The sequence below is a fragment of the Girardinichthys multiradiatus genome, chromosome 6, assembly GCF_021462225.1.
Source record: "Girardinichthys multiradiatus isolate DD_20200921_A chromosome 6, DD_fGirMul_XY1, whole genome shotgun sequence".
Classification (NCBI taxonomy): Eukaryota; Metazoa; Chordata; class Actinopteri; order Cyprinodontiformes; family Goodeidae; genus Girardinichthys; species Girardinichthys multiradiatus.
Window position 1 is genome coordinate 14753706 of NC_061799.1, and position 17611 is coordinate 14771316.

A 17611-nucleotide genomic window follows, 5' to 3' on the forward strand; every position below is an offset into this window, starting at 1 on the left:
TTAGGTCATGCCACTCCAATTAGTCTTGCTCTTTTCGGCATGGATCTGTTGTATTTCCATGAATTCACTGATTGCTGCAGCTAAGGTTGAAGCCCCGCCTCCAGCCATCAGTGTAGTGAGCTGTGCCGCTATTAACTTTACTGTGTAACATTGTCACAATAAAAGTAATCTGTGCGAAATGATAAAAAATAAATAAATAAAACATGAATAAACAAAATACAAATACTGTTTGTATTATTGTATGTGCAAGAATGTCTTATATATGTTATTTTTTTTCATGTATAAAATTACCCACTGGGATAATTAGTAGTCCTGAGTTTTATTAACTTTTCCCTGCACTACCTCAGTGAAAACCTTTTCATTTCTTTTTGTCCCATGGCCAATCAGTAAACAGCAGTCTGTTCACGTCACATGTAGTCCCAGACAAAAAAAAATAGGTACCAATATTGAAAAAACAGTAATGGAAACACTCACAAAGAGGGCTGAGTGGAGTGGCGCCAGGCTAAATGGAGCCCGTGAATAAGGGGCATTAGAGTTTGAACGCATTAAATTAAAGAGGAACTAAACCCCAAATCAGCTTTTTTTGCAGATAAACTGTTTAAACTGGGTCTTAAGGGCTCCATAAAGGGCTCCATAAAGCCTCTTTTAACCTCCGGTGACGAGGGGCGTGAAAAGTCCTCAACCTCAAAAAATCTCTCCGTGGTGAAACTACCAGAACTGCTCTGCTCACTCTCAATGATTCAATATATGAAATTAATCTAACTGCGCACTTTCCCTCGTCCTCCTGACCACACCCCAACCCCCATTTGCTCATCCCCACACTTTGGGGGTGGCGTTGAACACTTTGGTCGCATTTTTTAAAATTTTCCGGGGAGCGGAGTTATTCTTTTACATGGGGTTTAGTTCCACTTTAAGCAAAACACGATATAACCTTGAATTGCTAATAATAGTTAGCACCATCAAATTTAGTAAATTGAACTATTTTTTCTGACTTGCAAGTAGAACATGCTCTTATACAAGTGCAATATTTATTACTGAGTCTGAGCTCTGACGTCTAAGACAAATAAATATACCATCAGTTTTTAATGCTAGTGCTAATTAGCCTTATATAATTAACTTACTTTTTTGCCCAACTGACATAAACTGTGATGTTGGCAAACAGTTTGAGTTAACAGTTTGAAACGAGGCATTTGGTCCCCCGCTTAATTCAGTAATAAAACCCAAAAGGATCTAACATGAGAGAAGCACTCTTCCCTGCTAACGCTAGCAAGCTTGTGAAGAGTGACTGACAAAGTCATATTGATTGCATATTGATTTGGATGCTAACTCTCTTTTTTGTGGATTAAACCCTGTTTTAAAAAATCATTGCATTTTTGTTATCTAAAATAAATGGCAAATTGAGTAAATGGGCACTTCTAGTTAAAACAAATCATTGATATGAATTATACTTTTTCACAGATTAATGCAATGTTTTTAACCCCAGCATTTTAAAGCTAAACTTAGGTGTGTGTGCTAAATTGAGGTTTTGTAACAAAACTGGAAAAATGTGACAAAAATGAATCGCTGAGATTTCACTACTCTTCTTAATTAGCTTGTTTAACGTGACTGGTATAATGTTAGCTTTATTGCTAACTATCTATTTAAAAGCAGAAAAATAATCATTAAATTTTTTGTGTAAAGTTATTAGCCTTCTCTAAAAGTTAATAATTGTGGAGCTACCCTGTTTTTCTATCATATTTGTTCATCTCTGACACTATGTGTTAAACCCCCATTTTGATTTGTTTTCACCAATTTGTGCTCCAAAAGCCAGAAAGAGCTAATGACAGCCTTCATATGGCACAGCTCAAAGAACCGCTTGCCTACAGACAGAAAACTATCTCGTGATAACGTTAAAAGTCAGCATGTCAGAGTGAAGAACTAAGCTGTTTATTTTTGGCTCTGTCTTTTAGCTTCTTCACAAAGCTCTAGCCTCTGTGAGCTCGCTCTTCAACTCAACTCTAAAACAGTGAAGGAGGACTTTTTGTTGTGTTTTGATGTCATGTTATATGCTCCCTAGTCCTGCCTTGTTTCACTTGATTTGGTTGTGTTGAAATTCTCATCATCCTGTATCTGTCTGGCAGGTTGTAAAATCCTTGCCTTTTCTGAGCCCATTCCTCCATAAGAAAAACTGACAGATTCTACCAAATTACTCTTTCTGCTAATTACATCCAATATGTCATTTGTCTTTTTGATGAGCACTTCTGATTTTGCTGTTTTTGTTATTTCTACAGTTATTCTTCTGTTATTTTGTCAGAGGAAATGTTTGCCACTTACATGAGTCCTTCCATATAACCACGATGTAAAGAAATTCAAGGGTTGGCTATGTAAAAAAAGAAAGCTTTGTAGCGCTGCCTGTCTTACAGACCACCTTTAAATGTGGCGAAAGGAGTTGTCTAATCTCTCTAAAAATACCTGATGCAGTAACATTTAATCCAAGTTACATGTTTTTTCTTTATGTTCTGCTCCCTTATCTGCTCCCCTATCTTTAGCATTACAAAATACACCTTATATGGGAAGTGTGCAAATTCAAGTAGAAACAAGGCAACAAGGCCGTCACATCAACAACTAGACAAGCAGAAATTACAACTTGCAGTTATATTCACATTAAAGGTTCAGATTTGCTAAGGCTGTGCTTTGAGACCACTTTGCCACAAGACACTTTCAAGCTCTATCTGGGCATTGCACAAAGTCATGTCCTGCAGTGACTTCCTTCTTTTATCCTTCACCTCCTTCTTAGCAGAGATAGTATTCGTTGTCTCTCCTCTTCCTGCCTCCTCTCTATTTTCTTCATCTTGTAATCCCATTTGGGGATCTGGAGCTGGTTTCTGCTGCTGCTTCTGCTTGGGTTTTCTGGTATGAAGCTCGGAGGTGGAGCCTTGCAGAGCCTGACCTTTGGCACCACAATGCTTGGCCGCACACTGCTTCTTCTAAGCATGTTAAGCGGCAGGAGACTGGCTCGTCTAATGGCCACCGTGGATGCTGCAGCCATGTCATTGAGCAGTTGAGGCTGCAGGCTAGCCCGTCGATCCCTAACTCTGGGAATGAGGAGGACCCTTGAGTTCTGGAAAAGCCTTTTATAGTTGTTTAGCCTGTCGGGACCCAGGCGTTTGAGCTCTGCTATCCGTTGCCTCCTCAGGATCTCCTGGACAGCGTGCCGACGCTTTCCAATGCACGGTGGGCTGCCTGGACACACGGTGTGGCACGCTGTGGCCATGAAGGGACTAGAGATGCCTGTGGTTATCCTCACCATGTGTTCGAGAACACCATCATTCACAGGGTTTACCTTGTTGTTGATGTAGAACCTATAAGGGCAGCAAGAGACGATTTTCTTTAAGCGCTGACAGAATGTCTGTGGGTTTTGTGCCTTCAACACGCGTTCCTGCAAAAGAACATCTTCTTTAGTTGTTTGAATTGGACTGTGTATTTATATCTACAACTTAAGTTAATCGTATTGTATTAACCTCTAACAATGGCCATTCTAAGGAGAAGGAGTCACAGAACTGCTCAGCACAGGGATTTGATATAAGCCGAAGCATCAGGTCAGCCGTCTCGTATCGACCGGTGAAGAGAGCCCACTCCTTGGGGGTCATTTGCCGTCCATAGTCCCGAGCCTGTATATCACTTCCTATATGGAGACATATTTTAGTGCTCTAGAGTTAAAAAAAGTGTTATTAAACATGTCCAGGTGTCTAATTTTCAAGGCAGCATATGCACTATGGCATATTCTTCCACTTAGACATCATGATCATGTTTGCTGTCAGACCAAAGCCACTCTGTCAGGAGTAGGCTTGGTGAAGACCTGTTTCACAGCAAAGTGATAACTTGTACATACCTGCCAGCATGAGGGCTCTAACACACTCAAGCCTGCCCTGCATTGCAGCCTTCATCAAAGCTGTGAAACCATGACAGTTCCTCCTCTCGATATCCAAACCCGGGAAGTAGTTCAACAGATAGTTAGAGATAAACGCATGACCTGTGAACCACAGAGAAACAAATATGCATCATGAAGTATGAGTTTTCTGAAGGACATTTCCACATTTTGTCACATTGCAAACACAAACCTCTCTATTGTATTGGGATTCATCTGATAGATTGACACAAAGTAATGCCTAATTGTAAAAAGGAAGGAAAATAATGCAGTGTTTTCAAAACGTTTTTACAACTATAAATCTAAAAAAGGTTGTGTCCATTTCTACTTAATGTGCTTTGCTCTAAAACAAAATTCAATGACTCCAATTGCCTTCAGAAGTTACCAAGTTATCAAATAGTCCATCTGTGTGTAATTTAATCTTAGTATAAACACAGCTGCTCCATGAAGGTTTCAGAGGTTTGTTAGAGAACATTTGTGAACATGTAGTTTCATAAAGACCCAGAAACATACCAGACAGGTGAATAAAAAATCTTCAGAGAGGTTTATAAACCAAGGTTAGATTCATCTCATAAGTACTGTTTCATTTTAATAGAGGTCCATGCAGGAGACACAGCAAACATGTTAGTAAGGTGCTCTGGTCAGATGAGACCAAAATAGAGCTTTGTAGCTTATGTGCAAAATACTATGGGTGAAAGACCACAGCACTCACAAGAAACCTGATCAGAGTTTGTAGGAGGATGGATGGAGCTACAGTCAAGCCTAAAATTATTTAGACCTCTGGCATATTTAGGTTTAATGTAATCTTTGAATTTATCAACATGTTTTTTCTGACCTCTAGTAATATTAAGCTCTTGGAGCCAGATTCCTGACTTGAATCAGAAAGGGAAGCTGTGGGAGAAACTAAAGATCAGGATAATGACAAGGAAGCCTTCCAACTACAAAGACTTGGAGATCTTTCCTAAAGATAAATCGATAAATTACCAGTGCAAAGATACAAAAACCTGTTCATCAATTATAAGAAAGGTTTGAATGCTGTGATGCCAATACAGACTGATTATTGAGAAGGGTTAAAATCATTTTTGTCATGCCACTTTTCAAATGAATTAAAAATGGATCAATTATTTAATTCAAAGCTGATACCTTCATTATGTTTTTTTACTTTTGAGCGATGCCTATCTAATTTCCTAAAATCTAAGGATTTAAGAATGATTTTAAGATTAACTGTAAATACAGGGCAACATCTAGAAGAAAACCTGGCAGCGGCTGCAAAAGACTGGAGAATAGGGGCAGGTGTTCTACCAGCAGAACAATTACCCTAAGCATTCAGCCAGAGCTAATGGAATGAGTTCGATCTAAGGGTATTCCTGTGTTAGAATGGGAGTCTTCTACAAAGCTGAAGATAAAGATAGATTTCATTTTTCATCATAACTGTGAACCTCAGCATACTTTCAGTTTATCAACATAATTGATTCACCAGAAGATGATTAAAGGGTTTGAACGGTCTTGGCAAAACTCTGAAAATCTGCAGGATCACAGGGATTGTTGGTGAGAGAAGTTGCATTCGCATAGATGTGTGGATGGTGTGCGAAACTATTTCAACATCAAGATTTAGGGTGCTGCAAGAATCCAACCAAAGAAGACCTCAAGCTGAAACTGAATCAAACTGTCTGAATTAAAAAGAAATTGCTCAGTGGTTAATGCAGCTTGTTTAGTTGTTTGTTTTCTTAACCCAACAGGTTTTTTGTTTTTTTTGTGGAGTTTTGCAGAATTTATGTCACATAAAAATAGGAAAGGATATAATATGATTTGTGTATCCATGCATCACAAAAACCTGGCATTTTCACCACAAAAACATACAATGTTGATATCCACAATAGTATGAAAAAACTTGTCTTGCAACCCTACTTCCTAGTCCAAACACATAGGGAATATAAGATATTATGGACAGAGATATTCCTGCAGCTATTTCAGTGTTGCTGTAGTCCTCTTCACAACTTCCCTAACCACATTCTGCCTTGTGTTTAAAATAAATGGAGAAACATTACTTTATTGATTAATTATTATTATTATATCATTATTGCTGAATGTCTTAATTGGATAATATTGTTTATTTTTTATGTACCATGCTCCTGACAGATACATTTATACAATATAATTTTGATCCTTTGTAACCCCTCTGTGAACTACGGCTTTAGCAAAAAGTACGTAAATGAGCAAATTTTTCTTCCATTGCACAGTTGCATTATATTTTAAGCTGACTTATATTCTCTTTTTCAAAATAACAAAACTCGGCTCTGGAAATGGGGGTGTATATGTTCATAGGCATGAGTATTCATTTCATTTTAATCTTCTTATTTATTTAAACCATTTTTGGGGTGGAATGAGGAAAATCAGAATCAGATTTATTGCTAAGTTCGTTCATACAAACAAGGAATTTGACTCAGCTACACTTTGCTCTTTTGTTTTGTTTTTGTATTACAGAATATACAAATTTACAATGTACAATATACAAATATATAATAAAAAGGTTCATTTGCAACATCTGTATGCTGTTGTTTTGTACTCTATTGAATGTTCAACAGAGAAACAGCCTGGGGGAAGAAACTGTCTCTGTGGCGGCTGGTTTTAGTGAACAGTGCTCTGTAGCGGCGGCCTGAAGGTAAAACTAAACAGTTTATGTGCAGGGTATGTGGGGTCTGCAGAGATTTTTGCAGCTCTTTTTCTGATCCTAGACCTGCATAAGTCCTGGATGGAGGGAAGGTCAGCCCTGATTATTCTCTCTGCATTCCTGATTATTCGTTGCAGTCTGCACCTGTCCTGTTTTGTGGATGACCCAAACCACACTGAGATGGATGAAGACAGGACAGACTGAATGATGGCAGTGTAGAAGATGACCAGCAGCTCCTGTGGAAAGTTGAACTTCTTTAGTTGCCTCAGGAAGTACAGTCTCTGCTGGGCCTACTTTTGAACAGTGTCTATGTGTGAAGACCATCTCAGGTCTTCAGAGATGGTGGTTCCTAAGAACCTGAAGTGGTCCACAGCTGCTACGCTGTTGTTGAGGATGGTGAGAGGGGTGTATGGGGTTGGTATTCTCCAAAGGTCCACCACCATTTCCACAGTCTTGAGTGGGTTGAGTTCCAGGTAGTTCTGACAACAACAGTGTACCAGCCGATCCACCTCCTGTCTGTATGCAGACTCATCACCGTCCTGGATCAGAACAATGACAGTGGTGTCATCTGCAAACTTAAGGAGTTTCACGGACAAGTCTGCTGAGGTGCAGAGTGGGGATAGAACACACCCCTGGGGGGCACCGGTACTTATTGATCTGGTTCGGGAGAAGATGCTCCCCAGTCTAAGCTGCTGCTGTCGGTCGGTCAGGAAGCTCTTGATCCACTGACAGGTGGAGGCTGGGACGTTGAGCTGTGTGAGCTTCTGGTGGAGGATGTCTGGTATGACGGTGTTGAAGGCCGAGCTGAAGTCTACAAACAGGATCCTGGCGTACGTCCCTGGACAGTCGAGGTGTTGCAGGATGAAGTGTAGACCTAAGTTAACAGCATCATCTGCCAACCTGTTTGCTCAATAAGCAAACTGCAGGGGGTCCAGCAGGGGCCCTCTGATGTCTATCAGGTGCTTCAGCACCAGCCGCTCAAAGGATTTCATGACCACAGACATCAGGGCTACAGGCCTGTAGTCATTTAATCCTAGGATGGTGGGTTTCTTGGGCACTGGGATGATGGTGGATCGTTTGAGGCAGGAGGGGACCTCACACGTCTCCAGTGATTTGTTGAAGATCCGGGTGAAGATTGGAGCGAGTTGATTTGCACAGGCTTTCAGACATGATGGAGAGACGTTATCAGGTCCTCCAGCTTTCTTTGTTTTCATGCGCTGAAAGAGCCTATTTACATCTTCCTCAGAGATCTTTAGTGCAGGCAGAGGATCTGAAGGTAGGGGGGTTGGTAGCTTTGTGGGAAGAACTTGTTCCTGAGTAGGATGTGGAGGAGATGATTTGAGGCGTGAACGGCTTCCTGTCATGTCTGCAGTAGAAGCCATCCAGACGGTTGGCCAGGCGAGGATTCTGTTCAGGATGAGTGGAGGGGCTCTTGTAGCCAGTCAAGTTTCTCAGACCAGTCTATACAGCTGAAGTGTCACCAGTAGAAAGGCTGTTCTCAGCTTCTCACTGTAGCTTCTCTTAGCTGCTTTGATATCTATTGTTAGTCTGTTCCTGGCCTGCCTGTACCGTGCCCAATCTCCACTGCTGTGAGCTTCTTCCTTGTCCTTGCGCAGATTCCTGAGGTGTGGAGTAAACCATGGCCTGTTGTTCCAAAGGTGCAGAAGGTCTTGGTCTGCACACACGTCCTCACAGAAACTGATGTATGATGTCACCACATCAGTTAGTTGGTTTAAGTCAGTGGCTGAGGTTTCGAAAACAGTCCAGTCTGTGCATTCAAAGCAGGTCTGTAGCATCTGCTTGGATTCCTCAGTCCACTTCTTAACAGTGTGAACCTAGGGTTTGGAAGCTCTTAGTTTCTGTCTGTAGGTTGGGATGAGGTGGATAAGAGAATGATCCGAAAAACCCAGAGCAGCCCTGGTAACAGCATGATATGAGTCCTTTAAAGCTGTGTAACAATGGCCCGGTGTGTTTTTGTCTCTGGTGGGACACTTAATATGCTGTCTGTATTTGGGGAGTTCAAACAAAGAGAGAGCGAAGCTCCGAGGCAGCCATCGTCGGCACCATCTTCCTTTGACCCCAAATATAAAAAATATTTTAAAAAACAGCACTTTGGTGCACAGGTTTAAATGTGTAAACACCACTACCCCCAACAACTGATGTTCCACATCCACAATTTTTATAGGACCAATAAGCTTCTGACATAACCCTGTCACGATAATTGACTACAGTACTCTTCTTGATGCAATTGGTTTATTTAAATTGACTGGTTTCCAGCCTGGGACCAGGCTTTTAAGCTAAATCTAAAAATTTTGAACAGGGTTAAGATTGGGGTTCATGGAAGGTAATTTCAGAAGTTAAATACTAGCCTGAGGACTCTGGTGTTTCATCAGTCTAAGTTCTTGGCTTGAAATTTTGTGGTTCCTGAGTTGTTCCCAAACGCTCTAACCAAAGTTTATTTCAGGTTGAGTTTTGGTCTTCTTCTAGACATTGGCAAAATGATGAGATATCCCAATAATTTCTACTTACATACAGTAATTTGAATTTATTATATTGGAATATGGAGTTGTTTATAAATGCCTCCTCAAGACCTCACCCAACATGTTTGTCTCTACAATTCACCATCTTAGATTTTCCCAGAACTCTTTGGACCTATCCGTTGTTCTGAGAATTGGTCAATCCAATTGGTGTTGTCAAACAAATCCTTTTTATGTTGGCTAAGAAAAACTACCAGCTGCAGTAAATCATGATCACCATTGAGAAGTTAACAGGTCATCACCTGGCCTAGAAGCCTCAGTGACACCTATTAAAATATGCAGATGACTACTTTGGCGTAGGTCCTCAGTTATCAATGACATGCCACTCCTAAATGCCTAAATAGGTCACAGGACAACTTCACTTGTTTCTTTAATATGTTTAACAACTAATCCAAAAGGCAGACGTGACCAAAACAACTCACATGTCGCTGTCGTCAGGTGTTTAATCGTCAAGGGACAACAACCTATGTTTTAACCAAATGGTGGATAGAGCCAGTGATTTACATGAATGTAATGGCCCCGTTAGTGTCCTTAACAGCCCTGTTAGAGTGATTATACTGACTACAACATAAGGCTGATACTTCTAACCTATGTTCAGAAAGGAAGAAACCTTTTGGGGCAGAGGTAAAACATAAAAAAGTCTTGTATTGTTCTACTTAAGCAATTAGGGATAATGTATAATATTGACCCTGTGGATAGGAGAAAATCTAAAATAAATTAAAACTTGTGCAGCTAATTCTTGCTACTAATAAACTAATCTAGGTTGTGTGCTGTATAATCATTGCACCCAGAACAATCAACAGCACAAGTAAACAAGTAAATCATTCAGTGTAAAATGAATGACAATCTTGCTACTCATTAGTGCATGTAAACTTCTGACTGAAACTATAAATAAATAAAAGTCTTTATCTGTTTTTCTTTTTTTCCCCCAAAAGTAGAAAACAACAGAAGTTCCAGGTTGAACAATCTATCATTGCTTCATAGGTGGGACTTAAACAACAGTCTGTGTTATTATCAGGGGGCAGGCTGAACTTTGTTTACCTGCTTGAGCTGCAATAATAAGGGCGGTGTTGCCCTCGTTGTCCTGCCAGTTCACATCCAGGTAAGGACACTGAGAGAGAGCAATGACCACCTCCACGTAGCCATGATAACACGCCGCAATGAGGCCAGACTGAAACACAAAAATAAATAACATGGGAGTCTCAGTCATTTTCTTTTTTTCGGATCTTTAAAAACAACATCATGGTTTTCTAAGGGACAATGAAGATTTCTCTTTTATTGTTTTTAAATGCATTCCAAGATATTTTCAGACGTTCTAAGAAAACTATTTCTTAGCACTTGCAAAACAACTTTATTCACTAACTGACCTTATAATTTTCACGGCTTCGTTTCAAAAACTAGAACTTGAATGTTGCTTTGGCCAAGCTCCTCAATCAGAGCACACCCACTCCTGTTAGCTGGCTTATACTTTGCACTACACAGGTGGGCAGCTATTCCACATTGGACTGGACATGTAAATAAGTAATAAAAATGTGTTTTGGGAACAGATGACAGACTTTTTTCCCCTATTCAATTGCTGTTGCTGCTCCCAAACCAAGCTGTTCTGGGCAGTGAGCCATATGGACATTATCAAAAATATATTAATCTTCGTTTACATATTTTAAAAAAAACAAAAAACGTTTTCCTGTTCTGCCTCATGTGCACTCCAAACGGACACCGTTCTCATATTGCAGTCTATCTGAATAATGATGGCAGAGAAAGGCTGAATGAATGTAATTTCATGAAGTTCTTGTATTTGTATTTGGAAAAAAGGATTCAAGTGATTCAAATATATAGTTGTATAAATCCTGACGTTTGTTTTATGGACAGAAAATGTATTATACAAACATCTGGCGGCTGCTAATCAAAACTGACATAGTTAAAAAAAAAAACTAATGTTCAACTTCCAGGAGGTCCATCTGGCTCTGATAAAACAAATACAACAGATGGCATCCACTTTGCCATCATCTACAAAAAAACATTAAAAATCAGTATTTGGCAATGTTTCCTGCTTTACATGAGGAGGCTGAGTTAATGGACTGCACTAGGAGGTTTCCCTTTAGAGAGAGACCCCCCCCCAAAGGGGTTACTTCAGCACCCCTAAATAATCTACAAAGCTGGGTGCACCTAGTCAGCCTACTGGCCCAGTATCAGTGCAAGCTTCTTTCTGTCTCTGTCCATATCTATCAGCATACATTGACTCTTACCTGGTACCAAGGTCAGTGTCTTCACAGAGCTCTTTAAAAGCTGAGCCCTCAAAGCAAGCTGTTTCTTCATGTTCTCACCATGTAGTTTACACTCTCCATCTGTTGAGAAGGCTTAAAAGGGTGCTCTGTGTCCTCCCTCAAGAACTGGCCTTCAGCAGTTTTCTTGTTTCCAAGAAAAAGCCTGCCTCCGCTCTTAGTTAAACCTGACAGCACTGTTACTGAGGTTTCATACTGTTTGTTCACATATCAAATCATTACCATTTCACAATCTGCTAATTCAAGTTATGACTTCAGATGTTATGTCTTGTTGATGCCAGCTGGAAAAAAAAAAAAAAAACCCAACTCTTTAGAGGCTGGTCTAAAATGTACATTACATTTAGCCATTTTCTATACCTAAATAATCATTGCAATGGGTGGATCAATGGGTAAGAGGCATGGTACACCATGGGTAATCTAGGCATGTATACTCTCTCACCTCCTTAAGGGAAATTTCAGGTAACTACTAACATTCATGTTTTTGGACTGTAAGCAAAAGAGCTGAGTAAACTAATGTGTTAATGTAAACTGCGCATAGAACATCCCCAGATTCCGATCCAGGAAGGCAACAATGCTAACAACTGATAAACCATGCAGTCCATTTATACTCATTGACCATTTTGTTAGGTAGACCTTGCTAGTACCGGTTTGGACCCTGGTTTGGAGAGATTCTTCAAAGACATGGTCTATATTCAAATGATATCATCACACAGTGGCTGCAGAATTGTTGACTGCATGTGCATTGTGCAGCAAGAAGTGCTCTGTTGGGTTAAGATCAGGTAACTGTGGAATCATTTGGAGTACAGTGAATTCATCATGTACAAGAAAGCAGTTTAAGATGAGCTGAGTTTTGTGACACGGTGCATTAATCAGGAAATAGCCATCAGAAGATGAGTACTTTATGGTAATGAAGGGGTAGACATGGTCAGTAACAATATACAGGCACACTGTGGCAATTAAATTATGCTTAATCAGTACTAAGGGGCCCAAAGTGTACCAGGATACATCACCACCGTTTTTTTAACAACTCGGGTGGTATGTGGTTGTTTGGGTTACTGAGATCATGTAGATCCTCAAACTGTTTAAACTGAGGAAGCATAAGAATGAGAACTGGAAAATCTTCCAGAACCAAAGAGTATTCTGGTTTCTTTCTGAAATGGTTACAGTGACATGACCTAGATGGCTGATAGTCTACACACACACAAGAGAAACTAAGCTTCCAAATCAATGCATCTGTCCTTTTTCTAGTTAGCAGAAACACGCACGTCTGAGAAAAAAAAGAAAATCTTAAAAGGTACTGAACCCAGACACCTACTCTTCTGTTCCGGTCGGTCTCTTTTACCTCTTCTTCAGTCACTCCTTGTCTGATCATAATCTTTACTATGATGGCATTGTTGTTGCAGCAGGCCTTAAAGAAGGAAATTGGTTCGGGGCTTTCAGGGCGGTAGAGGGAGCGGTTAAATTGGGAGATGACTGAATCATTTAGGGGATAGAAGGAGTCTTCTGAGGTGATGCTTTGGGTATCCGAGCGATCCGGTAGCGCGTCAAAGTCCAGTTCCTCAAACTCCTGATAGATCTCATCCTCATCCTCCCAGTAGTTTCGTGTGTAATCAACGTCAATCTCTTCATTGGTGTGTTGTCCAGAGATCTCACACTCAACTCCATCTTCATCAACCTTGCAGATGGACATAACGGGCATATCCACAGCCAAGCCGCTGGCTTTACTGTTAGCCTTGCCAAGTACAACTCCTCCAGCAAATCCATTCTCTTTAACCTTTGTATCTTTTCCTTGTTCCTCTGTTATTAACACCATTTAAAGCGTCCCCTAGCCCCACTTACCTTATGAAATTCTTGTGGAATGGAAAAAAAAACATTTATAGAACCCAGAGTTTACATCCAACAGCCCACATCATCATTGTTTCTCATTCTATCCACCAAAAGGTGAAATCCCACACAGGACTTAACTTCAAAAAATGTTACACTTAAAGAACTAAAAGGGGTCAGAAAAGAGGCACGAGAACTTGGCACTCCGTTGAAAATCCTCCACCATGGTTGAATGCATCTTGTTAGAATTCCTATGAAATCAGGATTTCCTTGAATGTCGCAACTCATTTTCAAAGGTTTGATCATGTGCCTGATTTGTGGCAGTCAGTCTGGACTGTAAGCGACTAAAAAGAGTCAATAACAATAACCTGTAGTTGCTGTTCCTCCTTACTATGTCACTGACACATTTTTGAAACAAATGAAGCTTAAAAGGTCCAAGATTATCCATGAGTTTCAAGAAACAGAAAAGCAATAGCTCTTTTCCACATGACTTTCGATGGTGACCGTGTAAATCCCATAGTTCCTATTGTGCAATCCTTGAACTGGAAGAACATCAGAACCTCAAATTCCAAGATTCTTATGGTCCAATTCCAAAAATAGAATCAGAACAAACTGACGGTGCTGAGCAACTAATCCTGTGGTTCCCTGTAGAGGAGCACTTGGTAGTCTGAGGGCCAGCAATAGGACAAAAGGGATTTTGTTGAACTGCTTCTTGATAATCCAGTTAGTCTCTCTCTCTCCCTGACTGGTGCCCTTCGGTTGGAATACGGTGTAACCTGAAACTGACTGACTTGAGCACCCAGGTAGGGTTGCAACATTAAAAACATTCTTTAAAGGAGACATTTTGGAGGAGATAATAAAGTTTTCTTTGATTTTTTTCTACAGCATCTCAAGGGAACTCTAAATATATATATATATATATTTTTGTTTTCATTTTTACTCCTGCTTACATCCTTGTTTGACACAAATATGCCCATTAGTGAATTGTAATTAGTTTAACTGGTAAAGCCAACTCTGCCCCCCACTGCTTTAATCTCCTGCTGCACTTAACACAGCCAGCTTAAATTGGATTTCCAACCCACGTGACCTCATTCGTAGATAGGGTACAGTGGAAAAACTGGGATCGATCCAAACTTTAGCAATGTCACATTTTACTAAATGACTTTTAAACCAAGTTCACTTCAGTTAGTTAATGAAATGGATTGAGTTTTAGGAGGAAAAGAATCAGAAAGTTAATTAGGAAAAAACAAATGAAATACCTGCACCCTGTGGGACAAAAGTGGCATAGTTAGCACCTGAAGTTGATCTTACTTGTATTTACTTTAGCAATGTAATGCTACTAATGTTATTAGGTTGATTTAAACAGTTAAACCCTTTTTGGAATGTTTGGAAGTCCTGTTAAAAAGTTATAAGCAGTCAATTCCTTAATTGTAGCAGACAACTCTATTTACAACTTCATTTAGTATAAATCCAGATAGGGTGGCGCTTTTGTCTTTAATGCAGGTTAAAATGAGAACCCAAATGCAGAAAGAGGCAAATATAGCAAGCAGGCAGAGGAAGGAATGGTGAAACCCACAGTGAAAATCCAATAACAAATCAACAACAAATCCAACAGAGAAAGTAAAAAAAAATTTCTTTTAAACTGGACAATGTTAAACAGCATAACAGAAGAAACTGACTAGGGATTTAAAAAAAAAAAAACACAATTTCCTTAATACTGGTGTGGTGATTACTGGGTGCAAGAGTGGATCTAATCACATTACGCTGCAGCAGTGGAGAAACCAGGCAGCTGCAAAAACGAAGGAAAAACAATGAAAGGTAGAAAATACAGGGAAAGAATAACTAAACAAAGCATGACATGTACATTAACTTTGATGACATTCTATTCTTAATCTAGGGTCCAGTTGGTTGATGTTGCCAGCAATAGAAACTTTAACTATTCTGCAAACATCTTCCACAAGGTTTAATAGTGTGTTCATAGTTAGATGAGAAAACTTTAGGTTAGGGATTTCACCCCAGTTCTCTGAAACATGAGTGAGGTATCTCACTATGGGACACGCCTCCAGCGCCTGTCCCCCAGAAGCTCTATTACATTACGCCAGTCTTGACTGGCAGGCGGAAGTGACGTTTGCTCCCATGGGAGGGACTTCCTCCCAGTATAAAAGTCAACGTCACATAGGTGATCTTCAGTCTAGTAAGCACACCTCTTCCTCGCTCCCTGCAAGGAGGGTGATCTGGTGAGATACCTCACTCATGTTTCAGAGAACCGGGGTTAAATCCTTAACCTAAAGTTATCTTTCAGCATTCGTTTCAGTATCTCACTATGGGATATTTCTGCTCCCATATTGCCAGATAAGCTCACTCAAAGACCAACAGCATTCATGGCAATGTGGAACCCACACCCAAAACCGTGTGAGCCAGTGTGGGCCTGGTGACATCCAGTTTATAGAACCCAGTGAAGGTGTGAGGGGTCGTCCAACTGGCAGCCTCACATATTTCCTCCACAGGTATACCCTGGAACAACGCCCAGGATGAGGCCACACCACGAGTGGAATGAGCCCGCAGACCTGCAGGGGGTGCATGGCCTCTGCTCTCATAAGCCATAGTAATAGCCCCCACTACCCAATGCGAAAGACGTTGCTTTGTGAGAGGCTTTCATTTATGTGATGAAGCCCACGACACAAACAGTTGCTCTGATTTGCGAAAATCCGCTGTTTTTTCCACATATAACCGCAGAGCTCATTAATTCAAGGGCACGGCATGGCAGAGCCGTAGCAACCTTAGGTATAAAGGCAGCATTAGGTTTCAGTAAAACCCTTGACTCACCCAGAAACTGCATGCAGGACGGGTTAACTGAGAGCGCTTGAATGTCACTCACACGCTTAGCAGAAACCAGAGCAATCAATAAGGCCGTTTTAAAGGAAAGCACTTTGAGCTCAACCTGCTGCAACCGTTCGAACGGTGCACGTGCCAACGCATCGAGTACCATAGGTAAATCCCATGAAGGAGTGAGGTTCCTCGACACTGGGCGGATCCGTTGTGCACCCTTCATGAATTGACACACCAGGGGGTGCTGCCCCACTGTTTTGTCACCAAAGCCGACATGACAGGCTGAAATAGCAGCCTGGTACACCTTCACAGTGGAAAAAGCCAAGCCTTTATCCAACAGTGCCTGCAGAAAAGTTAAAACATCTGACACAGGGCTTTGCTTTACGCTCACCATAGGTTTTGTGCACCAACCCATGAATGCTTGCAATTTACCCTCATACACGTTACGCGTGGAAATGGCCCTTACATTTTGAATTGTGTCAATAACGTTCTGGGGAAGCCCACTGGCAGCCAGATTTAATCCTTCACAGGCCAGGCCCATAGGGCCATGCGCTCTGGACGCGGATGAAATATTTCTCCGCGTGCCTGCGTCATGAGATCTCTGTGGAGGGGAAGCCGCCATGGCTCGCCTTGTAGCATCTGAAAAATCTCCAGTGTTTCCCTGGCCAGCGGGGAGCTATCAGAGTGTTTTCCCTCTCGCACCCTGGCGAGATTAGGAATGATCAGTTCCAGCGGGGGAAAGGCGTACAGTAGGACCGGTGGCCATTTGTGCGCTAGAGTATCCAGTGCAAGCGGAGCTTGTTGCTCTGTCAGTGAGAAAAACATCGGACACTGAGCGTTTTCCCCTGATGCGAAGAGGTCGACCTCCGCTCGGCCGTACGTCCTCCATATTTGGGACATCACAACGCTGTGGAGTTTCCACTCTTTGTAGCGGGGATTGCACCTCGACAGCAGATCCGCGCCTCTGTTCATGCCTCTGGCACGTGAGTCGCTCTTAGCGACAGCAGGTGTGAGCTGGTCCAGATTATCAATCTGTATGCCAGCTCGTGTAAACGACGTGAGCGTAGACCCCCCTGTCTGTTGATGTAAGCAACCACTATTGTGTTGTCCGTTCTGACCAAAACATGGTGCCCTTTGATAAAGGGCAGAAAGTGTCTCAGTGCCAGCATCATGGCCAGGAGTTCCAGACAATTTATGTGAGCTGTCTGTTTGTGGACTCCAAACGCCATTTACCATCATCCCCTCGTGAGTGGCTCCCCAACCTGTCAGCGAGGCATCTGTGGTAATTACCTTCCTCGTCAGGATGGTTCCCATGGTAAAGCCCATGATGAGAAAACTGGGGTGCTTCCACAGGCTCAGCGCGCGTGCACATATGAGAGAAACCCGGACGCTGCGGTGAGCATGGCGTGTGGGGCTCAAGCTGCGTGACGCCACCCACCTTTGAAATGGGCGCATGTGTAGACGGCCGAGTGTGATAACCGCCAGCGCAGACGCCATCGGATCCAGCAGTCTGAGGCATAACCTGAATTTCACCTGTGTGCCTCTGCGAAAGAGTGCCAGA

At 41.5% G+C, this 17611-nt stretch overlaps 1 protein-coding gene across 1 annotated transcript; it reads right to left on the reverse strand.

Moving 5' to 3' along the window:
* Positions 1-348: 348 nt before the first annotated feature.
* Positions 349-13862, reverse strand: ankrd33bb (ankyrin repeat domain 33Bb). Its single transcript, XM_047367550.1, has 5 exons — positions 12713-13862; positions 10157-10286; positions 3872-4012; positions 3501-3664; positions 349-3418 (listed from the first exon to the last, which is right to left on the reverse strand). The coding sequence occupies exons 1-5, from the start codon at positions 13208-13210 to the stop codon at positions 2762-2764; spliced, it is 1590 nt and encodes a 529-aa protein (XP_047223506.1). The 5' UTR covers positions 13211-13862; the 3' UTR covers positions 349-2761.
* Positions 13863-17611: the final 3749 nt, after the last annotated feature.

Coding starts and splice junctions, on each gene's coding strand:
- ankrd33bb (XM_047367550.1), bottom strand. CDS start 13,210: ATGGTGTTAATAACAGAGGAACAAGGAAAAGATACAAAGGTTAAAGAG. Junction 3,665..3,871: donor TAGAGCCCTCATGCTGGCAG/GTATGTACAAGT, acceptor GTCTCCATATAG/GAAGTGATATACAGGCTCGG. Junction 3,419..3,500: donor TAGAATGGCCATTGTTAGAG/GTTAATACAATA, acceptor GTTCTTTTGCAG/GAACGCGTGTTGAAGGCACA.